Source organism: Dromaius novaehollandiae, chromosome 29 (genome assembly GCF_036370855.1).
Source record: "Dromaius novaehollandiae isolate bDroNov1 chromosome 29, bDroNov1.hap1, whole genome shotgun sequence".
Taxonomy (NCBI): domain Eukaryota; kingdom Metazoa; phylum Chordata; class Aves; order Casuariiformes; family Dromaiidae; genus Dromaius; species Dromaius novaehollandiae.
This window is the reverse complement of record NC_088126.1, coordinates 2835513-2859872: the sequence shown is the minus strand read 5'-3', so window position 1 is coordinate 2859872 and position 24360 is coordinate 2835513. Positions and strand designations below refer to the sequence as shown.

The window sequence follows — 24360 nt, the reverse complement described above, 5'->3', positions numbered from 1 at the left end:
GTCCGGCCGCATTCCCGGCCGCAGCGGAGGCGGCTCGGCAGGAATGTGGCCGGAGCCAGAGGGCAAAGGCACACGGACGCATGGACGCACGGATGCGGAGCCACTTGGCTCTGCCATGAGTCAGGGCGTCCTGGGCCACAGCTCCAGCTGGCCGCCACCTCTTGGCTTGGTCCCCACAGGTGCATCGGCCTTGATCCGACCGTGCCGTGGGCCCCCCGGGCTTCCCTGGGCCCCACGTGCGTGAGGGCTGTGGGGCAGGGGGGTCCAGGGTCACAGTCCGGCTCCGGGCGTCCTCCAGCATCCCTAGGTCTGCGGTCCTACCCCATCATGGGGGGCTTCCCAGTGGCACTGCTAGCTATGACCAAGCAGGCTCCCAAGAGACTCCACTCCGTTTTGGGGTGAAAACACTGCTTTGAGATGGTTTCAGCAATTTGGTGGCTTTTGCTGAGACAGCCGGAGACGGGCTCCCCGGGCAGCCGTGCTGCAGCTGCAGTGTACTGGCTGCGGCGGGATGTATCCTGCCAAAATGCAGGGAGAAATGGGGATATTTGGTTTCCCTGGAGGGGATTTACCACCCTGACGACAGATGGTCACCCAGGGCACGGAGCCACCCAGCTCCAGCTGCGGGATCACGGGCAAATCCTTCCCCGCTCAGCGTCCTGGCTGCACGCGAAGCAGTGACCCACCAAACTGCCACCACCCCCTTGGTGCCAAGAGGCCAGGGCTAATATTAACCCTTAGGGTGAAGCTGGGGACCCATTTCCACCTGCTGATGTGCCCCCACCCCATCGCTGCCCCTCCAAAACACGGCTCTGCCGGTAACTGTGCTCCTCGGATGCTGCTACACCCCGTTGTGCACCGTGGTGGCATCTCCCCGGGTTTGGGGAGGACTGAGCGGTCCAGCACGTGGGCACAGTCGGGGACATTCCCCAGACTGAGGGCATCACAAAGCGGCTTTGTGCCAGCCGAGCCGGGCTGCCTGCGGTGGGTGTCCCCCCCCGGGGTGCTGCACTGGCACAAACGCCACTGAGAAGTGGCACCGGGGTGGCAGGACACACAGCAAGATGTCCAGGGGACGGAGCGCTATGGGTGTCAGGGTCCAACCCGACCAGGAGCTAACCAAGAGCTCCGAGGGCTGTTGGGAGCCGCTGCCCCCCCAGGTGATCCTCCTCCAGGGTTTTTTGACTCGACGCTTCAGTTATTGATTGAAAACAAACTCCCGAATACTTCAGCCAAACTCCGAGGCGGCCAGTTTGAAGGAAAGTCGGTGTTTTGGGTAAAAGCTTGTGTCAAAAATGCAGTTTTTGCACACACAGTTTGCAGCTATGAGAAGGAGCAGCTGGGGAAAGGATGGGGGTGGCGCAGGGAGACGCCCACTTGGGGGGAACGTTATCTCCCTCCTCTGGTACCGTCCACCTGCTCCCACGGTACAGCCGGGGGCTCCCGGAGGGCTGCAGCCGCCCCGGGCCGGACCCCGGGCCAGGCCTGAGCGCGGCGGGAGGCCCCTCCCGGTGCCGGGGATGCGGAGCCGCCCCAAACACGCGTCCCGGCGGCCGGGGAACACCGATGGGCCACGTCGAGGGGGGAACGGGCAGCCCCGGGCGGGGAGGAGGTAACGGGCTGCCGCGATCCGCTCCCGGGGCCCGCGGGCGACCGTCAGGGCGACGTGAACCCCCGCCCCGAGCGGGCGCGGCGGGAGCGGAAGTGCGTCACGGCCGCTTCCGGCGTGCAGGGCGCTCCAAGATGGCGGCGCTGGCGTTGAGGTGACTCCCGCGGCGGCGCGGGCCGGGGGGCGCCGTGGTGGCGCCGAGGCCCCCCGGGAGCGGCGGCGCGGCGCTCCGGGCGGGTGGGGCTGCCCCAGCGGCTCCCCCCGGGTCTCCTCTTTGGCCTCGCTGCGGGTAACCGCGCCCGGCCAGGCACCGAGCCGCCGGCCGTTACCTCCCCGCCCCGGCCGTTACCGCAGCCCGCGTCTCTTTGCCTTTCCGGGGGCACCGGCGGCTGCGGAAACTCGCTCGCGTTTTGCCGCTGGCGCTGGTTCGGGGGAGGCGACGCCAGAGCCGCTTCAGGGCCAGGAGCGAGGACGCGGCGGCTCTGGCGGCGGTCGGGGGCAGCTTTCGGGAGGAGACCGGTCGCAGGAGCCACCGGGGGTGGGACGGGGCGGGGGGGGGGCTGGGGAAGGAGCCTCTGCCCCTGCTGGGGCTGGTCGCGGGGGGAAGGCGGAAGTAACAGCCAGAAATGTTAAACCAGAAATACAACCCAGCCAGCTCGCTTGGTGCAGCAGACACTGGGCTTTCTTTCGTGCCTCCGAGTTATCGCTTAGTGTGTTTAAAGCAGGATAAAGGCAGGATTTGTGCATCTGCGGCGCTTCTTTCTGCAATGCTCCTCTGCGATTTGGCAGCTCCAAGAGGGGCTGCAGGGATGCAGCGAAGTGTTACCCCTGCGGGGGGATAGTCTTAAGCGGCAGTCAGTTTACCACACTGTCCCGCCAAAATAAGGCGGAGGAGGTAACTTTTGGGCCGTGAACGTAAAGAAACAAGGCATGTAGCAGAGCAGAAGACCAATTCCCATTGGTGTGAGGTCTGTGAAAGCAAAATTGAGGCCTGGATGTTTTTACAAAGGTGGAGTTAAACGTTATAGCTGAGATAAGCGTGCCTGCAGGTGAGATTAGGAGCTTATTGCCACTGAAAGGGGCAGTGCTGCTCCTTCCTGCTCCCGGCTGTGCTGTCCTGCCCCTTTCCTTGCTCGTCTGGCTCTTGCTGGCCTCGATGCCGGAGTCCCTGGGTGGATTTCTCTCGCCTCTGTGTCACTGAGCTTCAGAGCTGGCGCTCGGGCTGGTGATCCCGAACTTGCAGAGCCACCTTACGTGGGGCTGGTGGCTTCGGTTGTAGGTGTGGAGGGAGTTCGGTGGCCAAATGCAGGAATATTTCCTGACCTGTGCGTGGGGTTGAGCGCAGGGAGGGAGTTGTGCTTGTTTGAGCTGAAGGAGCCTCTTCAGATTTGAAACCCCCACCAGAAAGCGTTCTGCTTCTTCAGGGTTGTGACCTCCCTCCTCCCGGCCTGCCGTTATTGATATTCTTCTTGATGTTGGTGTTCAAACAGTGTTTTGGCTTTTGTTCTCTTAATAAAAGTGGGGCGGCCATGCTTTGGTGGAAAGCTTTTTGTGATGTTTGCCGATTTGCTTAAAACGAGACTCCACCGGTAGCAGATGAGAATGCCTCCGCTCTCTGCTGGAGCGAGGAGTTCCGCAGTGCGATCGCATCCTCTGCTTGAAAAACAACAGAAAAGTAGATCTTTTTAGTTTTAGGTCTGTGCCTGATAACTTCATCTCGTGTCTGCTTCTGCTTGTCAGATGAAAAAGCATATATAATCGCTGCTCATTTGCCTCCTCCATAGCAAAATCCAAGCGATTTTTATAGACCTGTCTTGCAGGATAAATTTTAAAGATGTCTATTCATGTGACACTGAGCTGATGCTTTTCTAGAGCTATCCCCAGTGGCTTCTAAAATTTTCTTTGTGAGTTATAAAAGGCAGCTGCGAACTGTGATGTTATGCGTATCGTTAGCGTTGTTTTCATCGAGTGTGCCGCTGTGCATTTATAGACATTTCATTTAAACTGTCGCTTTATGGCAGAGTTGCTCGGCATCGCAAGATCCTTTGCAAGCCCTTTACAATCCGTTGTACTTTGTAAAGTCTCTGAATAATTTATGTTGTTAGTGAATTGTCTCCTTAGTTTTCGCACCCTTTTTCAGGTGTGATGAAGAGGTGGGGAAGCTGTATGGGGAAGCTGTTAGTGGGGGGGCTATAGGATTCTGTTTTAGGACTAATTTTCCTTTTTTAAAGAAAACATGTTTATCAGTGATCTGGAAGAAAATGTAAGCTAATGGATGGGCAGCTAGAGAAGACGCAACAACTGAGAGAATGATAAATAATGAAGAGGACAGGTCTTTGGTACAGAGTGACCTTGATTGCTTCGCTGGAGGGCTGTGTTTTGCAAGCAATATTCATTTCACTGAAGCAAGATGTAATGCCTTGCATCTAAAAAAAAAAATAAAACTTGCGCTGAGGGGATGGGGAATTCTTGTTGGGGAATTTAGCTTTGAAAAATATGGATGTACTGTGGATTTTAATCTGATTTTGAATGTTGTGGGTGATTCAGATCCCGCCCTTGCTCTTTTTCCACCACCCCTCCCCCCAGGAGAGGTATGGAGCAGCTTTCGTACGAGGGGAGACGAAGTAGGTTAGGACTCTTAATCTGGAAAAGATGACTGAGGAGGATGTCGGAGAGGTATATAAATCATTAATAGTCTGCAGATAGAGATTAATCATTCACCTCCTTTGCCTTAACCAAGAATTAGGAGGTACTGGATAATGCTGGTACGTGGTGGGCTCAGGACAAGTGAGGACGTGGTTCTCCACATCTGGTTAAGCTCTGAGGATTCCTGCCTTTGTGAGGGCTGAAAACTTAGGGGGTTTGAGAGATGACAACACAGTGCAATGGAGGAAAAAAGTCCATTTATTGTGTACTGAAACCATGTCTGGCTTGGGAAGTCTGTGAGCAGCAAAAGGTTGCGAGCTGGGAGGCTACCAGGGCAGTGTTCCTGTTTTTGCATACTTTTCTCCGGGGATTTGTTGTTGGCTGCTGTTGGAAATGATATTGGGGTCAGTGGAGGTTTGGTCTGGCCCCGTCCAGCTGTTTCTGTTTCATCCTGAAATTCTTGATATAATTGCCAGGCCCATGTGTCCAGAAGAACATTGATAAACTGGAGAAGATGCATAGAAGAGTTTTCCAATTGGCAGTGTTGCTCTGCAGTGCGGGACTCAATATTGAGTCTATTTAGTGCAACGGAAAGTCGCACTGTCTCGATTTTTCTTAAGGTAGATGCATACAAATGGTAGAAAACTGGAAACAAAGAACTCTTCAGCCTGCTTGCAAAGGTGTGGCACTATTCGGTAGGTAGGAGTTGAAGCCAGACAAATTCAAACCAGAAGTAAGATGTACATGTTAGTGCAGAGACCTGGGAACTGGGGTGTATTCTGTATTGCTGAAAATTCGTATATCAAGATTGGATGCTTTTCTAAAGATCTGCTGTGTTCGAAGTCCAGCATTTGAACATGAGGGAGGATTTTAAAAGGAAACATCCTATAGACCATTTGTACAGGAACTCAGGGTGGATAATAAGAATGACTTTTCTTATGCAATTACACCTGCTGAAGATCTGACCTCCAGATGTTTCTCCTACCCTGTCCTCTAGACTGGCTGTGGAACAATTTAAGAGCACTAGTGCTTTGTTTATCTACTGCTGTTAATGAAACAGTGGGAGATGCTGGTGTGTTTGAGAAGATTAATTAATGTTTGTCACTGTGCTGCGGATGAATGTGCCAAACATTATTACACACTTTGTTCTCATCATGTCACCAGGAAATGCCGTGCTGTCTTTTATGCTTTGTCCTTGACAGGAGCGTTCGCGAGCGGGTGCTGTAGATTCCAGCCCACATCTGCAAACTCTTGAGCTGGAGCTGGACTGGGGGCCTGTTTCTCTACCCCAGTTACTGGAGAAATGCCCTTGAATGTCAAAGTCACAATTACTGCAATTGATCTGCAGAGAATAGCTCCCACTCCTTTGGGCACCATAAAATCCCTTTTTACCTCCTGCCCGAAGTGTTGGTGTGACTGAAATGCTGTGTGCACTGGGCTGTGACAGTGACTTGTCATCTCTCTAATGCTTGGAGCTTAACGAATGGCGGTGGTGAAACAGTGTAATGAAAACAAGTGTTTAGAGGAAGGCGGGGGGGTTTATATCTTTATTTTAGATGCCTGGATGGCTGTAGCCGAACCAGCCCTTTTCACAGCGCTTGGCAGATGCACCTTTCTGGGGACATGTGCCACCTGCCCTGGTAATTGCTTTAGCGAGTGTGAAAAATGGACTGCATCGGTGTAGCTGTGAGCTTAGAGTGCCGTTTATGTCTGTCTTATAAACAAGGTCTTACAGCTGAGTAGACTAATTATAGGGTATTGTAAAGAACGAACCCCTGGGCAGAGTCTGGAGACTCTATTTAAGAGCGAGGCTCAGTATTACAGCTCGAAGATTTGTTTAAGAACAGCCCAGCTCCACTCGTGTTAGAACTGATATTTAAGACGTGAACCGCTGAAATGACGAATCCCCTGTGCTGGTCCCGTACTCCTTGTGTTTTCAGGCATTTATTTGGCACTCACAAAGCTTCTCTATTTTCTTTTGCAGATGTGTCGGACGGCGATGCCTCTTGGCTCGGCTTGGCCCCGGCCTTTCTGTGCGACAGTGAGTTGGAGGTTTTATTGAGAGTAACGGGATTAAGTTCTTTCCCTGCAGGATCCCGTCTAAAGCTTCGGTGCATGTGTACGCTCTATCCGCTTAGGAATTCTGATCAATCGCTGCCATGTGGTGCCTGGGTGCTTACCGCGTCATGCCATCGTGGCCTATTTACTGATGGGCAAGTGCTGCCTCATGGGTTTGGGGCTGCATACGGAGATGAAGGAAATCTTTGGCTGGGGGCTGGGTGCTGAGGCTGGGCCTGAGCATCTCGCTGAGGAGGCAGTGCCGCTGTTACCCTTCAGGATCGCTTTTTGTGACAACTGCACGTTAATTTTGCCCCTGATGAGAGCGAGGATCAGCAGAAGCCCCCTTGTTCCTGTGCTTCGTGCTGCCAGGCTTAGGGAGAAACAGTTATTTTCTGCTAAATTGGGCTGTAAGTGTAATTGCTATGTAATCTCAGGAACATTAAATTACAAGCTCTTTATTTGGTACAGTGTGCAATTACCGTGGCAGTAAAGAGCAGGTTGCACGTTATCAGTATTATATAATGTGTTATCTGATATCCTATACTCTGATTTGGGGCGACGGGGGGGTAGCATTGCTCCGGTGGCTAAGTGGATTTCAATACAGAACTGAGCTTAACACAACAGCGGCTTCCCATCCTGAGTATTATTATAAACTCCGGAGAGCTGGCAGTGATCCTCTCCTTACCCGTGTTTGCACACAGCTGGACCCATTCTTTTTATTGCTGTAGTCAAGGTCAGTTTGGAACTCGCCTGCTGTGAGGGTGGAGAGCCACTGCGGCATTGCCCAGCGGAGCGGGGAAGGGTAAATCGCTGCCTTTCTCTCTGCACATCCTCTCTCCTCTCTTTCACAGTGTTGTCCCCATGGGAACGACAGCGAAGGAGGAGATGGCCCGCTTTTGGGATAAGAACACCAAGTCCAATCGCCCCTTGTCCCCTCACGTCACAATTTACAAGTAAGAGCCTCGCCAGCCTCCTCGGCTTCGCACAGGGGCACTTCTGGGCTTTGATGTGTAGCTTGGGGCCAAACCCTTCCTCAGTGTCACCCCTGGGTGGGAGGGCTGTGCGCGTCCCTGCTGTCACTTCAGGCGGGTGGGCTGGCTTTGCAGGGGAGGCACAGGGTGGGGAGACACTGTGTTACGCTGCAAACAGTCTGAGCTTTGAGGGGTTGGAGTACAGCTGGAGCGGGGGGGAATCACATCCCCAATTATGTCATGGAGTTGATGAAACTTGCTTTTATCATATGGGCTTGAGAGCAGGTAAAATTCCCCAGCGGCAGGCGATGTTTTCAAACATGCTGTCGAAAGGCAGCAGCCTCTGCGGAGGGTGGCTGTGCAGAACAGAGTGTCCCGCTCTGGAGCTGGCAAAAGTCTGGGGTGGAGGCAGGAGGCCAACTTTGGGCTGTTAGGTTCCCTCTGCAGAGAGATGGCAGTTTCTTTTGGGCTGCTTCCATCACTTTTCCAAGGTTCTCTCATTTATCCATATGTCTGGATGCCTGAACCCTGCTCCCTCCGTTCCTAAATTGCAGGAGCCCTGCAGTTTTCTCTTGTTCCTCTCTCGGCAGACATAGCCCTTCCCCTTCCCGAACCCGTGCCAGTGGTATTTGTCATTCCCAAGCTGCCTCTGCACATTCCCCCGTCTTTCCCCTTTTGCTCTGGCTGGATTCCTTGAATAATTCTGAGTGCAGAAATACCCGCCCAGGAGCACAGAGCTGTCTAGGAACAGACGGGCCGTGCTTTGTGCCTCTGCCTTGGGAGCGGCTCTAATGTTACGTTTTCTACCTTTGGGCCCTGTCTGTTCAGCTCATGAGGTTGGTTGTTTTGCAGGTGGTCTCTGCCCATGGCGATGTCCATCACGCACCGGGGCACTGGCATTGCGCTGAGCTTGGGTGCGTGAGTCTCTGCGCCGCTCTTGGCGATCGGTGGGCTGGGGGTGCGGGAGTGAAGACCTCTCGGTCGTGTTAACTCATTTGGAGATGTGATTCCAGTGGGCTGTTTTCTCCCCTTTCCCCCAAGTCGTGGTGTTGGCTTCAGCAACAGGTTTTCTCCTGTCCTCCATCTTTCTCTGCCCTCTGATATCTCCCCATCCCCTGGATATCTGTGCCCGAGACTCCTTCTGCTGTGAGTTGCTTCGGTCCCACAAAGGGAGTGATGCACCCCCATAAGTGAAATCCTTAAAAGCCTTTGTAGCACTGTGGCCTTTCCTCCCCCATGACTCCAAATGCTGTTTCCTCCTGGGCTTGAAGAAGTTGACTAGCTGCTTCAGGTCTCAGACCTCTTCTGTGCCTGTTTTTTCCTGGTTTTCCCTAACAAGAGGCTCTGTTTGAGGGAAGGACTGGCAGACAGGCAGAGCTTCCTGATGATTTTCCTTACGCACAGGTGGAGTTTCTGAGCCTCCTGTGAGTGGCTGCTGCCTTCCCAGAGATGCTGGTGGGGGGAGAAAGTGGCACCATCATCAAAGCCGATAACCCCCCCACCAGCGATTTGATTTATGTAGTTTGACTAATTGATCCAAAGTCTAACAGGGAAGGTCGGTTTTATTTCCATTAATGCCCTCTCATGGCCGCAGGAAGGTGCTTGTCTAGTAGCTCAGAGCCTCCTGGGGAGCTGGAGGAGCTGGGCTGGTGTCTGTGGAAGGGAGAGAGTGAGGGGGCTCAAAAAGGATGTGTGACAAACTGAGGACTTGTGTTCATCCTGAGGGTGCAGCTGGGTAGCTTGGGAGGAAACAGCGAGGGCCACAGCCTGGCCTCCCGCGAGGAGCACAGTTTCCAACCTCGAGGCTCTGATTTCTGAGCAGCTCTGAGAGTTTCCAGACCAGTTGATGCCAGTGAGAGCTGTGTCTTTAGCAGAAGTCAACTTTAGTGGAAGCTGAGGTCTTGGAAAAGAGCAGCTGAGAGCCCTTCGCCACCAGCATCCACACAGCAGAGCTCTGGTGAGAATTCGGCCCTTCCCCAGGGCTGTGCTCTGCCTTGTTGAAGAGCCTGGGCATCCTCTGCGGGAAAGCAGCAAATGGCCATGCGCTTGGTTACCGCTCCGAGTGTCAGCAAGGTGACTTTCGCAGTTGTCTTTGCACCCTGCGAGCCCCGCTGGCTCCTCCAAGGTGGGCTGTGTGCCCTGCTCTGCGCACAAATCCAGGGCATCGCGTGGCAGCGATGCTGGCCAGGACGGCTGTGTGCTGGCACCACCCAGCTTTGGGACCGTAGCTGCTGCTCTCGGCACAGAGCTGTGAGCAGCGAAGGCACAGCATCTCCAGTTGGCTCCGTGGGCTGCTGTCTCTGCCAGCAGTTCGAGCCGTCCAGCTTGCTGTCGCACAGGCCAAGCTGGCAGATTCACTTTTGCCCTTTCTGCTTCCTTATAAAGGAACCGTCTATCAGACTGGTATCGGAATGAAAAATGGCCACTTCCCAGTACGAGCACGAAGGAGAATCCCTTCCGCCAACCACAGCTCGAGCCCTGACGCCGGGAGGAAGAGCGGAAGCGTTAATCTCCTCTCTAGCGAGGCCTGTAATTACAGGAGCCTCTGACTTCCTGCACTTTCTGCAGGGCGAACACAAAGGCCATTCAGGAGACGAGTGGCTGAGCGGGGAAGCAGCTGGTGACTCTCGCTGCCAGCGCCGGCCTCAGCCGAGGCACTCGAGCTAGCGCGCCGCAGTGCAATCAGGCGCTATTGAGCGGAGGGTAAATCGCGACTTGGCTGACTCTGCTCGCTTTGATCATTCCCATTCTTTTGGCAGCACCATCTGGAGAAACCCTCTTGGCCTAGAAACGACGGGGAGACGCTGCCGCGGCTCCTCCAGCTAGCGCAGCCACTTGTGTCAAGCTGTCTCTTTGCTTCCCGGTTTCTTTGCTGATGTTAGCTTGGGCTGCGCGTGGCGCTCCTCTGCTGAGGCCGTCTCGCTAAATTGGCACGTTTATCAGTGGCTGGCAGCAAAGTGATTTTTGTCCTGAAATGCAGGTCTGAGGACTTCAATGAAGAGCTGCCATCTTATGTTTTCAACCTTGCTTGTCCCTTTAACTTTGAATTTGGGCTGGTTGGGCTGCAAATGTCTGAGCTCGTGACAGTTTCCTCTCAGGGTGTTGTATGAGTAATGCAGCCCCTGGTGCAGGACCCAGATTCAGTGTGTTGCTGCCCCAATTTGAGTCCTCTCATCACCCTGGGGTACATTGTCACCGCGCGGCTGACGCTGCCGCTAAACAGGGAGAGCCCTTCTGCCCCCTCATTCCTCCCTTAGCCATGACGAGCTGTTGGTTTGGTTACGGCTGTGTCACAAAACCAGAAACACAGGTGGTCTCACCAGTGAAACCAGGACAATTATCCCCGCTGCCTTCTTCGAAGTTGTGGGGTGTGTGGCTGAGCCGGCGGGTTTGTCTGTCGGATTTGTCTGAATTGCTCTTCGGTGTAGGCGTAGCTCATCGCGAAAGAAATGGGCACAGAACCGCTCCCAGGCAAAACTTGTGAGCTCTGTTGCGTTGGGGCCGGGGAGGATGTAAGCACTGTGGTGACACTTGGTGTCCTCCTTCAAGGCCTTGGACTTTGGGCTGCGGGTGCTCCTGCCGGCCCGGGTCTCTGCTGGCAGTGAGGTGCTGGTAACGCTTGTGGTGGCTTTGTCTTTCTCAGGAGTCTCCCTCTTCGGTCTGGCTGCCCTGGTTCTCCCAGAGCAGTTTCCCCACTACCTGGCAATGGTGAAGTCGCTCAGCCTGGGGCCTGCTCTTATCTACTCCGCTAAGTTCGCTCTGGCTTTCCCCCTCTCCTACCACACCTGGAACGGAATCCGGCACCTCGTGAGTAGCCTTGGGAGGGGAGTGTGTGCGTGTGCACGTGCCTGGGGTGGGGCGAGAGAAGGGAAAAGTCTGCTGGAGGAGGGAGCAATGTGCGCAGTGTTTGGGAAGGTGCCCTTGGAAATGGAAATTAGTCACCTAAAGTGCTTCAGAAACGAGGTGCTATTTTTGGGTACATCTCCGTTGCAAAGAGCATCGCTACGCTGATACTTCTCCTAGCAGCAAGGATAGCTGGAGCATCTCCCCCTGCCCTGTGCTACCTCCTCAGCTGCTCGCGGGGCCGTGCAAGGAACGGATCTGGGATAAGAGGGGTGGCGGGGAGCAGACGTTACAGCTGAGGGGAAGTGCCTGCAGAACCGCAGACTCGAGCGCTGCAGAAGTGACGCCCTTCGCTCGTTATCTCACGCTTGTAATGCAGCTGTTGTGCTGCGATCTTCAAAGCGCTTTGTGCTATTTACTGAGCCCAGAAAACATGTAACGGAGGCTTGGAGACAAGTGCGCTCTGCTTAAAAGTAACCTGTGATGTTTGCCCTGGGCTGAAGTTTGGAACAATCAGCTCAGTTCAGCCAAACTTCCTGTGTTTAACAAAGGAGGGGGAGCTGGAGAGCAGAGCTTTTGAGCTGGGAACAGTACAAGACGTGCTGCTTTTGTAGTTGATTTTGTGTTTCTGTAGCTCCAGATACGTTTGGTTTTACAGGAGCAAATTGCAAAGGCAGCTGGCCCGAAGCGTGACACGATCCTCCTGTTCCAGGGAGGGAGCACCACGTGGAGAGCGGGGCTTTAGACATGGGCTTGCTCTGCGCGTGCTGACAGGTTCCCATGCTTCCAGCATGGAAACGCGCGACTCGCGCGCTCAAACCGTTGAATGTTATATTTGCATCCTACACCTGAGAGCAGCTGTTCCTAGATGCTCGTGTCAGAGTGCTGGGAAGCGCCTGGCCGAGCCGTTCCGGGTGAATGACAGCTCTGCGAAAGGAGCCCGCTCTGCGGGTCCTCAGGGCAGACAGCGTCTGGCCGGCAGTGCTGCGAGCGCTCATTATGCCGCTTTTGAAGACCTCTGCATCAGATGAGGTCTCTGCGCGTGGGGCCTGCAGCAGGCTGAGCCTCGCTCGCTCGTGAGATGCCGTCAGGCAAATGGAGCAGTCAGAACCGGCTGCTTGTTCAGAGTATCGTGAGTCCAGTGCATGCTGAAGTCTGTGACTGCACATATGTCTTAAGATGCCAATTAAATTGTCTTCCAATGCCCGAGGACGTAACCAGCCGCATCGGTCCCTGGCTGAGCTTGGCAGCACGGCCTATGAGATAGCAGAAAGGGAGTAAACAGGGAGCAGGTTCTGTTTAATGGCTCTGCCCCAGGTACTTCTCCTCTTTGAGCTCCTGGAGGTTGGCTGGCAGGCTGGGACAAGGTGTGGGCTCCACAGTGCCGCACTGAGCGACCCAGCTTTTACTTGCGTTTGACCAAAGTTAGGTGAGAGATTCAAAATCCATCTGACGCCTGGAAGCTGAGGGACTCCCGGCTCTGGGTTGTCATTCCACCGTCCTCCCTTGCAGTCTGGGCTCAGCTTGGCTCTTTGCAGCCCACACTGTACCCCAGAGGTTAACGTGGATGTGCTGGGGGCCAAGACTCCTTCCCCCCTGCGCAGCTCTGCCCTCGGGGGTGTTGCTGCTGCCTCGGATCTGTGCCTTGTGCGAGGGCTTCATAACCTCCTTCTGTCAGCAGGAGCGAAGCAAGCAAAGAGCAGCTGCCGCTCTCGAAGGGAGCGTGGTGCGCTGCGACGGTTGCGGATTACGGGGAGCTCACAGGCAGCTTTGCTGATAGACGAGGGGGAACTGGTGGGGGACAACTTCTTCTTCTGGCGTGGTGCATGTGTGCCTGCATCCAAGGAGATCCCTGCAGTGATGGGACACTTGTAGTTGAATTAACCCTGCCCACTCCCTGCAGCGGATCCCTGGCTCTGGAGGTCTGTCCCATCTGGGAATTGTCTCACTCCTGAATAGAAGGTGCTAACTGCTATGTCTCTTCTCTCCTGGTAGGCATGGGACATGGGGAAGGGGTTCAAGCTCTCCCAAGTCAACCAGTCTGGTGTGCTGGTCCTCGTCCTGACCCTGCTCTCCTCTGCTGGCCTCGCGGCGATGTGAAGGCATCTCCTGGTTGATGGCCTCCTTTTTCTTGAAGATCTGGTCTGTCCGTCCTGGCCCACCTCAGGATTTGGGAGGGAGGTGGGAGAACAGACTCCTGAGTAACTATAAATCTTTGGGGAAGGTGGCACTTCCCCTCCTCGCAAATTTTGTGGATGATCAGAGTTGCTTATCATTAGCCTGGACGATGCGCTCTGCCTTTTTGACGGTGGGGGGAGAGGACGGGGTGTCTCCTCAAATACCAGAATAGCCACAGAGAGCTGGGCACAAGTTAACAGCTGATTTCCAGCATGCTCAAGCACTCGCAGAGAACTGCCTAACTCAGTGCTGTTCTTTCAGGCAAATTCCGGTGCATTTTTTTCTCCCTGCTCTGTCCCAATGCTTGAGACAATGCCCATTGTGTCCTCTCAGGTCCGAGTGGGCTCAGGGGAGGAGATGCCAGCGCTGCTGGTAGTGCGTGTGTAGGCCTGGTGCAGGACAACCATCTCCATTGAGGCGCCCTGTCCTAGGGGAGGGAGAGCAGATGGAGCTGCCAACGCCAGTGCCCGTGAGGGGAATGGGTAATTGGTGCCATCCGGGATGCAACACCGGCCGCGCGACCCTGGGCTTTCCAAGGCTGCCAGCGGTGCACAGGAGCAGGCTGGGTGGTCGCGCTCAGACCTGCAGATGTTCGGTCCTGACTCCTTCTCACTGAAAACGTGGTGGTTCAGCAAACTTGGGGGCTCTGGAGCCCCTGCCAATGAAAACATCCTGTTTTCCCCTGTATTTTCCTGTCTCTAAAATGGGAGTGATGTGGTTTTCCCATTGCGTGTTGTCACCAGCTCTTGTGTCCTTGCCTGTTTGTAACTCGTCCACCATTGCAATAAAGCAGCCTTGATCTTTCGCACTTGATGGCCGCTGGGTCACTGTTTGGGGCTTCTTTGACACAATATTGACTAAGGGTTATTAACTAATAGGATGAGAAAGGGGGGTTTGCTTTGAGATTAAGGGAGTCACAACTTCCTGGAGAAGCTGAGTGATGGAAAAACAAAGTCTTTGCTGTGTTAGTATTTTTTTTTTTTTTTGATAGAGCCAGGTATAATGTGACCTTTGGAGTTTGTGGGTGTGGGGTTGATCTGGCTGTGAAATACTGCCAGCCCAGCAAGGAGGAATTTCCTTTGGGACTGTGTTTACTTGCAGTGGTACAAATGCCTGTGCAACACCCAGCACAAGAGCTTCTTGCTCAAATTTGCTGACTTTTAATGTCCCCTGCAGCTCAGCTCTGCAAGGAGGATGCTCCTCATCAGGACCTCTGTCCCGTTTTTATGTCCCAGCGAGAGTCTTGGCTCTCTGCTTTAGGAAGGATCCTCCTTCCCGTGCACATTGGCAGCTAGCAGAATGACAGCTTCATCAGGAACATCTGCTCTCATCATCCTGCTTTTGATGGAGACCTCAAGTGGCAGGAGGGAAGCTGTTCTGATGAACGCTTCCCGAGATCAGTTGCACCAGACAGAATTGTTTTCACCCGACTGCTTTTACTTCTGCTGCTGATCTAAGCCCCTTTCTCTCCCAGTTGCTCAGTTCGTTTGGCTGCCTAGTGGCCCTAACAAATCTGCCACTTCTTTAATTAGCAGAAGGCACCCTAGCCCTGAGGGGACACGAAGCCTTAGAGATGAGATATCAGGAAGGAAGAAAAACTGTCTGCTGTCATCATGTTAGAGAGAGAAAACTTACTGCTGAATTGCTTTCAGTATAGCTTTAAGCCCCAGCGGGAGAGATCTCCTGGGTGAAAACTAATGTATTTTAGCTTTAAACCAATTACTTCCTGCAGTTGCTGAAATGGCTTTTATTTGGAAGCTGCTTCTGATTGCTAATGAGTTAGTCTGTGGTGCATGCCAGCTGCTAACGAAGTTGGACTTTGCCGCATCTCTTGTGCGTTCGCAGACTCTATTTCCCTTCTGCAAACAGCCCCAGCCTGGGCAACGCAGGCTTCCCGCGTAAAGGGGGATGGAAGCGCTGCCTTGGAGCTCTTGGAGCTCTTGGAGCTCCCACAGCCCGAGGAGAACCAGCTTCTACCAGTTTCTCAGTGATGAAAACCAAGTCAAACCTGGCTCTGTCCCCCCTCACCTCCTGTAAGAGCCTGGTTAATTGTGTAAATGTATTTTACCGTTAGACAGTATTAGATGAGCTGTGCTGCAGCCCGGTGAGGACACGCGAAGGGAAGCTGAGGCTGCCCCGGGTCCGACACCAAAGCACCGCACAGGCCCCTGCAGCCCTGACGCTGGCCATTAGCTACTGAAACCAAAGCACGGAGGATATATTCTTTTTTTTTTTTTTTTGCTTTTATTTTTCCGGTTGCCATGAAAACACAAATGCTGGCTGTGTAGTGCTGTCTGCCTCGCTTGGGCTCCTTTGACCCAGCTCTCCTTCATCGCTAAGGCTCGGACACAGGCTTAGGTGGGAAAGCAGTTTTTGGTTGAGCGCGTTGCTGGCTGCTGGGCGCTGGGAAGCTGCGTGTCCTGCGGCTCCGCTGGAGCCTCCTACTTGCCAGCGAGATGAAGGGAGGCTGGTTTGTGCCAGACGCAGGGAGCAGCAGGGGAGGGGAAGCGCCTGCAGCCAGGGGGAGGGAGCCGGGAGAGCAAGAAGGGCTCAAAATCGCAGCCGGGGCGTTTGCCCTTGTCTCGTGCTTGGGCCCAAGTGGGGTGTTTGTCCCGCTCTTTCCTCGGAGCACGGCGGGCACCTCGTCCACCCGTCCCGCTCTGGGGACACGCTCTTCTCTCTCTTGGCCATGCCCTTGCGTGTCCTGGAGGCACAGCCAGCCTTGGGGAGAGCGTGGCTGGCCACCAGCGCCTCAGGTGAGGTGGTTCCTGGGGGACTGGCCTCCGCTGGCACAGGGCAAGGCAACACCGTGAGAGTGGGTGAACTACCCGCCTTGGGTTTGGCCTCCACGGCGCCAGACCAGCTCGGAGCAGAGACCTCCGCCGAGGTGGCCTGCTGAGGACTGGCCTCCCGTGAAGTAGGGGGGATTTCGGGAGAGATGGCATCCCTGAGTCTAAGATCTGTAAAGGCAGGCTGGCGGGAGAGCGGGACCTCAGCTGGGACATCCACCCTGTGCTTGGCCTGCTTGGAGTGAGGCTGGCGTGAAGCCGGGATCTCCGGTGATACTTCTTTGAGCCGGACATCCAGGCGGCCAAGCTTGCGAGAGAGCGGCACCCCGACCGTGGCACCCGCTTCGTGGCCAAGCTCCTCCTCCAGTGGCATTTTGGGAGAGAGCTGGGGAATCTGGATGCCCTTGCTAGATGTCCGAGTGGCCTTTCCGGAAGGTTCCCTGGTGTCCTGTGTGTCTGACCAAGGCTCTTGGGGCTGCGTGAGGGAGAGATGCGATAGACTCACGTTGCAAAGATGGGGACGGGGGTAGCGAGAGAAGGGGGAAGGGGATGGGAGGACGGGCAGGGTGGGAACGCTGTGGCAGGTTCAGACCGACCCGAGGAGATCTGCTGCTGTGGGCAGGGTTTGCTGCAGGGCCGGGCTCCTCGCTAGGCTCGCAGGGAGCACGGGGAGGACTGAATCCTCGGCAGACCGGCAGCGGTTGGTCTGCCTGAGGCTGCCCAGGAACGAAGAAACGCTGCTGAGCTCCCCCAAGAGAAGCTTGAACTGAAGAGGGGCGCTGGGGGCTGTGGGGAACACCTCTGCGTCAGGGCAGTTCCTATTCCAGGATGATTTTCTCCAGGAGAGCAGCGGCTTGCGAGCTCCTCCTGCTGGCACGGTGGCCGCTGTGACAGCCCAGCCGCCCTGCTGCCACTAGCAGAGGGACAACCTCAAATTCAGGGTGAGGCAGAGAGACCCCAAATCCTGAGAGCAAGAGGAGAGGGTGGCCCAGGCACTGAGCGCAAGTGCTGCAACGCTGAGTGCACCACATCTGCTCTAATAGCGAGTGCAAATTGGGGACGTGGGAGGAATGAGTCTGTCTAAAACACCCTGTGGGAGGAGAGGGAAGCAGCACAGGGAGAAGCAATCTTCTACGTGCACTCAACCAGTACGTCCACGCTGCCTTCTCCCCTGTCCCACCCTTCCCTGGCCTGGCGCAGACCTACATATTAAGAGGAGGGACATGGGATTATAGCAAACGTCCCTGAAATCTGCTCACGGGCCGTTCTCATCTCTGGAAATCCTCTCCCAGTGTTCACCTGCTTCTACAGCGCGGGGACCACATGCAGTGTCCCGGTGCAGTTATTTGCATCAGCTCATGGAAGCTGGACCCAGAGATGGGGCTCCCCATCCATAAGGCCAAGCCAAAGCTTGGCAAAGAGAGGTCCTGCGCTCCTTGGGTCCCTTGGAAAGCGGCACCCACCTTGCCGGTGATGTCCGGTCGGAGGCCGTTGCAGGCGCCAGTGAGGGCGGCGGACTCGTGGATCCAGTTGGTGAGCTGCGACGCCGCGGCGGCCGAACGGGAGGTCAGAGTCAGCCTGGCTGGGGGAATTTTCAAGGGCATGTCCCAGGTCCCCAAAAAGGTGCCCCAGGGGGAAGCCTGAAAGGAAAAGGGGGAGCAGAGCGGGGCTACGGCCCTGTTTAGGAAAGCGTCTGCCCCACTCAGCCAACGTTTTGCTGCTTCGCTCAGGAGACCTGGCTCCAGAGCCCATCCGAGCTGGGTGCCTCCGGCTCATCACCTCCTGCGCCATGGGTGCCACACGGGGTGCAGCGGGCCGACAGCACTGGGCCCAACACCAACCTTTGAACGTGGCACGGAGGGGAGCAGGTGTCCTCGGTCGTCGGCGATGATCTGCGTGTAGCCGTCCCGTGGCAGGGGGCCCTGAGGGGAAGCATGGGGGGAGCAGGGAGGGTGAGCGGGTGTACGCACGCCTGCGGGGAGGGGAAAGCTGCCGGGTTATGGGGGGAGCAGGGCGGGAAGGGGGCGGTGGGCTGGGACTAGGGGTTTTGGGGGGGGTGGCAGGGCCTGGCTTGGCAGAGGGAGGGGGGAAGCAGGCCAATACACTGGGCCACCCTCAGGGGGTGGCAAGGAAGCAGGGGTAAGGGGCAGGGGACATGGAGGGGACCTGGCTGAGCCAGGGAGACATGGAGGGGGCCGGGCTGAGGCCAGGGGACGTGGAGGGGGGCCGGGCTGGGGCCTGGGGGCCTGGCTGCGCCTGGGGGACATGGAGGGGGGCCGGGCTGGGGGTTGTCCCGGGGCGGCGGGGGGATGCCGGGCCCGGGGCTACCTGCCAGCTCCGCAGGCCGCTCGGGTCGCAGGCGGCCCCGCAGCGTGAGGAGAGCGGGGAGGGGGGTGAGCCCGGCCCGCCGCCGCCTCCCGCCCCACCTGCCCCGCGCCGGCCCGCGCCGCCATGGCGCCTCACAATGCGTGCGCCCGTCTCCTAGCAACCGCTCGCCCCGCCCACCGCGCTCCCACGTGACCCCGACGGCCGCGCCAAGGGCACCGCTTGGCGGTCGGACAGGGGCCGTGCGGCGGGGCGGGGACGTGGGCGGGGCCATGCAGCGGGGGCGGGGCCTCACCTCGGGGGCGGGGCCGTGGGCGGGGCCCGGTTCCCCGTCGCTGTCCCGGGCCTGGCCGGTGCCGCCGAAGCCGAAGCCGAAAGCGGCGACGGGCGGCGATGATGGCGGCGGCCCGCGGTGAGTGCCGCAGCCCCGGCCAGGCCCGCAGGCGCGGCGTGTCCCGGGGCTGGGCCTGGCCTGGGAGTGGGGCTGCGGCCGATGTCGGTGTGGGGTCATTCCCGGCCTTGGTGTCCCCGTGGGGTCATTCCCGGCCTTGGTGTCCCCGTGGGGCCATTCCCGACCTTGGTGTCCCCATGGGGCTGTTCCTGGCCTCGGTGTCCCTGTGGGGCCATTCCCGGCCTCGGTGTCCCCATGGGGCTGTTCCTGGCCTCGGTGTCCCCATGGGGCCGTTCTCAACCTTGGTGTCCCCGTGGGGACGTTCCTGGCCTCGGTGGGGCCGTGGGGCCATTCCCAACCTTGGTGTCCCCGTGGGGTTGTTCCCGGCCTCGGTGTCCCCGTGGGGCTATGGGGGCATTCTCGACCTCTTCGAGCTGCAGAGCAGGTCGTCTCACCCCAGTCTCCACGCCATGCTGGACGAAATCATTCAAAACGGTATCTGCACGTCGCTCGGCTGGGAAGGGGCCTGGGAACAGAGCGGGGCAGCGTATGAAGCAGACCCCGAGGTTCGGAGGAGAGGTGGGAAAGGGGAATGGGAGACGTAGCAGCAGGGAAGGAATAGACTCCGTGTGGAAGAGGAAACCTTGGACATGACTCCCTCACTCTGCTCGCGCAGCAGCAGGGGCGAGGTTGCCGGCGGTGGCTCTGCCAGCTCTTGGCGAGGGTCGCTGAGATCTGCTGTGCTGCTGACATGAGACAACGTTCAGGTGTCGTAAATAGGAAAGGGATTTCACGATCACCATATTCTTGTTCGTTAAATAGGTAACACAGACGATGCTGCTATTCACACGGCAGAAAGTCCTGTGCCAGCTAACAGCACGCATTTTGCTTTCTCTCTCGCTCTCTTTAGGTCACAGTCTGTTAAAGGAGCAATTCTTGAATAAATATGGCCATCCCGTTGAGCAGGAGCTGCAAGGTACTGTGACAGGACGGGGCTTTGGGCCGCACAGAGACTGTATTGTGCCAGCACGCAGCAGAGCTGAGTCTGGCAGGCATCTGTCCACGCTGAGGAGGCAGAGAGGTGGCTCGAGGACAGGTTCAGGTCGGTGGGCTGCTGTTCTCAGCACATGGCATTCCCCAGGCCCTGGCTCTGTTTGTGCCCTGCCTGAGCCTCGGTGCACATCCCCGCTCAGCTGCCGTTTCCCATTTTAATGGAGAAATGAGAGTGAAGAACAACATGCTAAAAGAGTCGATCAGACCAGTCCAAACCCAGGTGTTTCTGGACTGAGAGGCTGAACTGGAAGAAAATGTCCATTCCAAGGCCCCTTTTCATTATCTCTGAACGCAAATGAACAGAAAAGAAGCCATGGGCGATGCAGAAGAGATGGAAGTGCAAAGGGAGACAGAGGGGATGGAGGACAGGGGTTTGTGCTGTGTCCATCTCATCCCGTGTCCTCATTGCAGTTTGCCAGAAAAAGCACCGAGAAACCCTTTGCGCACTGACGGAGAAGCTCGCAGAAGACGCTTTCCCAGGGCACTCCAAGGGGCATCAGAGTTTCCCCATTTCCAGCCGCTACGTGGAGCTGAAGGTGGTCTCTGACTGTCACTTCAGGAAGCCGGTCCTCCAGGAACACGAGGTGCTGGAGGCCGCGGGGGAGATGCACGAATATCGTCTCCGCAAGGAAACCGTGGTGGAGCTGGAGCGCATCACTCCCGACCGCCTCTTTCGCTGGTGCGCCCGGTCTCACGGGGTGCCTCTCCTGGTGATGCTGAGCGGAGTAGCTGGCGTGGGCAAAACAACGCTGGTGCAGAAATTTGTCTTCGACTGGGCGAGGGGGAGACACTACCAGAAGTTCACCTTCGTTTTCTTCTTCAAGTTCCGGGAATTGAGCGAGGAAAAGATGAGCCTCGAATCTCTGCTCTGTAAAACCTACCCAGACCTCAAGGATACACTGAACAGGATCCTGCAGGACCCTGAGAAGCTGCTTTTCATCTTTGATGGCTTGGATGAGAGTAGGAGTGACTTGATGCTAAGCAGAAGTGGGTCTCAGGGCCTGTGCACAAAGCCGAGGGACGTGAAGCCCGTCGGCGTGATCGTTGCCAGCCTGCTGAAGCAGACGCTGCTCAAGGGATGCTCCGTGCTGCTGACCAGTCGCCCCAGCAAGCTGGCCAGTCTGGAGGCCGGAGTTTTCCACACGGTGGCCAGCATCGTGGGATTCCTCTCCAGGGAACGGGAGAGATACTTCACCAGTTTCTTCGGAGATGACAAAACCTCAAGGGAGGCCTTGGCGTACGTGCGGGACAGTCAGGTTCTGTACACGCTGTGCTACAACCCGTCGTACTGCTGGATCACGTGCACCGCGCTGCAGCCCTGCTTCGCGGCTGTCGCTGGGAAGCCGCAGCCCGTGCCCAAGACGATGACCCAGCTCCTTGTGAGCTACCTCACCCACATCATGACCAGCCACAGCCAGGCACGGCCGGCGTGGGAGGACATCCGAGGTATTCTGGCTCGTTTGGGGTGGCTGGCTGACTACGGCCGTGCTAACCGCCTTCTCGTCTTCGATGACAACTATTTAGAGGCTTTCGGTGTGCAGAACTCTCCGTTCCTTACTGCCTTCCTGGTGGAGAACCCCAATTGCTGGGAGCCGTGCGAAGTGACCTACTCCTTCTTTCACCTCACCCTCCAGGAGTTTTTCTCTGCTCTGGTACATTATCTTGATTACCAGGAAACCAACTTAAAATGTGTATTGGACAATGCCAGGTCTTGTAACGAAGGCAACTATGAAATCTTCTCTCGTTTCCTGAGTGGTCTTTCCCATCCCGCAACCAGAGCTCCACTGGAGAGATACCTGGGCAAGTTTTCATGTTATTGAGTGGCTAAGCAAGATCGACTACAAGAAACTGCAGAGTGGGAAAGAGCCCAAAGAGAACAGGAAGCTGATAAATGTATTCAGTTTGCTCTTTGAATCCCGGAACAGCCAGCTTGTGTTTGATGTGGTTGGCCAAGACGCTTTGCATGGACTTTTCAGAGCTGTACCTCATGCCTGTGGATTGTGTGGTCCTCGCTTATGTCTTGAATTGCTGCAACAAGATGGAGCGCCTGATCCTGGATTCTTGCTACATCCAGGATGAAGGCCTGGAGAAGCTTGGTGCTGAGCTGCACAAAATCCGAAAGCTGAGGTGAGAAAGTAGCTGAGGAAGAGGGATGGGATACTGCCTTCACGGGAGAGCTTTTATGATGAGGAGCTACAAGGATCTCACCATAAGCCTTGTCCCAACCTGCCTTCATCCCTAAAGCTGTGCTGCGGTGCTGCTGTGGAGCACCTCATCTGGGGAGAGAGGCATTTCAGCATCTGGGAGAAATGCGGTTCAGAGGAGAGCTTGGAGGAGGTCAGGAGGAGGCAGGCTGTGCTGTGAGCGGCGTGGGGATGATGGCTCGGGAGCAGAAAGAAGGAATGAGGAATGGAGGAATGGAGGGATCTGAGTGTAGAATTGCGTAAAAGCTGCAGATCTTATTCCTTAATCCTGCTGGTTGCTAGATCACTTGCTGTGGAGGCCCTCGTGGGCCTAGCCCTGCTTTCCAGGCTTAGGTTTTCTTCTTCAACTTCCACAGTCTCATTCAAAATGATCTAAAGGATACTGCGATGAAGGACATCTGCGCTGCCCTAATGAAGCCGGACTGTCGCCTGGAGAGCCGGAGGTACCTCTGGTCCACCTGGGGCTGCAGCCAGCTGCATCCCCTTGCCACGAGCTGCATTTCTTCGGGCTGCTGGTCCCTTGCCTTTTCTTTGGCCTCTCGCAGCAGCCCCACGCAGGCATGGCCATGCACGGCGGCATCCAGGCCATCCAGCAAAGACCTTGCAGAGATCTCTTTCTCTCCCAGTTTGTGCTGTGGCTCCTATCTGTCTCTCACCTGTAGCCCTCTGTGCCATCCCTTCTGTTCTTCTTTTTCACCTCTCTTAAGATAACTGGTCTGTAGCCTCTCACCAGTGTCTCATTCCTGCCCTGCCTCATCTGAGCTGTCACCAGTCCTTTTTTTGTCCTCATCCCTTGTAGTATCTCTCTTTCTAGCTTTCCTGTTTTCTGCCCTTTGTGCTGTTCTGACCTCCTCATTCTCATCAGCGCCTTCCTATCCTTGTCTCCATGCCTGTTAGCCTCGAGGAGAACGCCTTCACCGAACTGTGCTGTGAAGGTCTGGCCTTTGCCCTGAAAGAGAACAAAACCCTGTTGAGGCTTGACCTCAGGAGGAACAAGCTGCGGGACGAGGGCCCTTCCCACTTGTTAGGAGCGCTGGAGAGTCCAGAGTGCACGATACAGAAATTAGGGTGAGCGTCACCCAGATGACCATGGGCACATGGCCACATCTCATGTTGGTGTGGATCTCCGGCTCATATCTGTGTCCCATCTTGTGTTACGTGCCCGTCACTGAGCAGAAAGGGAAATTCACCTCCAGGAAGCTGGAGGGGACCATCGGCACTGCCGTCTGTGGTGTCCCCTGAGCTGGAGCCCAAGGTTGGAGGCAGCCGCTGATGATAACATGACGTAGATGGTGCCTGGAGCCAAGGGGAGTGCTGCCCCTCTGCAGTGGCCGTTTGGTGGTTAAAGCTGTCCGATGCTCCGTAGTTCTCAATGGTCCAAACTTTTCAGACACAAAAATTTATTTCTCATCTGAGCAGAAGATAATGAGCCAGAAGTATCCACAGCAGGACAGAGGGACCTCCTAAGGGTCCCATTACATAGTGCTCTCTTTCAGGGACAGAATGAAAGAAGCAAAACATCCTTCTACCCACTCTTTTGCCTTGGTGGGGGAAGATTTTTCATCAGAGCAGCTGCTGCCTGCAGGAAGCTCATGTGCAGCTGGATGATCAGACCCAGGGCTTTGGTCCGGGAGCAGCGATGGGTGGGCGGGAGGCCAGCGAGGCCAGCGAGGAGGTCAGTGCTGTGGCCCTGCGAGGAGGGATGGTGGGTAGATGCTAACAGGTTCCCCCCCATGTTGGGTCCGTTGCAGGCTCCACAGCTGTAGTCTCTCAGATGGCTCTTGTAAACAACCCTCATCCGCTCTTGCCAAGAACTCCAGCCTCCGGCATCTGAATCTGTCTGGGAATATTTTCACTGACCGATGCGCTGCTGACATGAAGATCCTCATCCAGAGATGTCCCAGCCTCACTGAGCTCCGGTAAGCTCGCACGCTCCGTTCGTCCACGCACAGCGGGATCTGTTGTGCACGTGTGGGTCTGCACTGCACACCTCACCGTTCCGGCTAATTGCCTTGGTGGGGTCACCTTCATCCGGGGGCTACTGGCCTAAAGTGACTGTCCCAAAATAGGTATGTCCCTCTGAGCTGGTCACTCAGGGCTTTCCTCAGGTCTGGCAGTATTGGAAAGAGTTACTTTCAGCCAAAAGTTGGCATCCTCAGCCACTGCTCCAGGACACAGGTCTTGTGTCTTCCCTGCCAGCCCTGAGCAGTCAACTTAGATACCCCAGGGCTTCTCCTGTGGCACCAGATCCACAGTTTAGGCCGAAGCCCCTCGATGGGATTTGGTTTTG

The 24360-nt window shown here is 56.1% G+C and overlaps 3 protein-coding genes across 3 annotated transcripts; 2 read left to right on the top strand and 1 right to left on the bottom strand.

Moving 5' to 3' along the window:
• The first annotated feature begins 1679 nt into the window (after positions 1-1679).
• SDHC (succinate dehydrogenase complex subunit C) lies at positions 1680-14116 on the top strand. Its single transcript, XM_026111542.2, has 6 exons — positions 1680-1763; positions 6240-6296; positions 7168-7269; positions 8140-8201; positions 10931-11094; positions 13126-14116. Exons 1-6 carry the CDS (start codon positions 1744-1746, stop codon positions 13228-13230), a joined length of 510 nt encoding a protein of 169 aa, XP_025967327.1. The 5' UTR covers positions 1680-1743; the 3' UTR covers positions 13231-14116.
• A 1435-nt stretch (positions 14117-15551) lies between these two features.
• CFAP126 (cilia and flagella associated protein 126) lies at positions 15552-18603 on the bottom strand. The gene is made up of 4 exons (XM_026111540.2): positions 18524-18603; positions 17939-18019; positions 17561-17737; positions 15552-16572 (listed from the first exon to the last, which is right to left on the bottom strand). The coding sequence occupies exons 1-4, from the start codon at positions 18548-18550 to the stop codon at positions 15859-15861; spliced, it is 999 nt and encodes a 332-aa protein (XP_025967325.2). The 5' UTR covers positions 18551-18603; the 3' UTR covers positions 15552-15858.
• Positions 18604-20061: 1458 nt separating this feature from the next.
• Positions 20062-23259, top strand: LOC135323913 (NACHT, LRR and PYD domains-containing protein 12-like). Its single transcript, XM_064499033.1, has one exon. It carries the CDS (start codon positions 20187-20189, stop codon positions 21684-21686), a length of 1500 nt encoding a protein of 499 aa, XP_064355103.1. The 5' UTR covers positions 20062-20186; the 3' UTR covers positions 21687-23259.
• Positions 23260-24360: the final 1101 nt, after the last annotated feature.

Bases quoted from the DNA above. Each gene is read 5' to 3' on its own strand.
- SDHC (XM_026111542.2), top strand. From the start codon at position 1,744: ATGGCGGCGCTGGCGTTGAG. The intron at 1,764-6,239 runs GTGACTCCCGCG...TTTCTTTTGCAG, and splicing joins ATGGCGGCGCTGGCGTTGAG to ATGTGTCGGACGGCGATGCC. The intron at 7,270-8,139 runs GTAAGAGCCTCG...GTTGTTTTGCAG, and splicing joins CCTCACGTCACAATTTACAA to GTGGTCTCTGCCCATGGCGA.
- CFAP126 (XM_026111540.2), bottom strand. From the start codon at position 18,550: ATGGCGGCGCGGGCCGGCGCGGGGCAG. The intron at 18,020-18,523 runs GTGGGGCGGGAG...GCTTCCCCTCAG, and splicing joins CGCGGGCCGGCGCGGGGCAG to GGCCCCCTGCCACGGGACGG. The intron at 16,573-17,560 runs GTGGGTGCCGCT...TCCCTCACGCAG, and splicing joins GACCGGACATCACCGGCAAG to CCCCAAGAGCCTTGGTCAGA.
- LOC135323913 (XM_064499033.1), top strand. From the start codon at position 20,187: ATGCAGAAGAGATGGAAGTGCAAAGGGAGACAGAGGGGATGGAGGACA.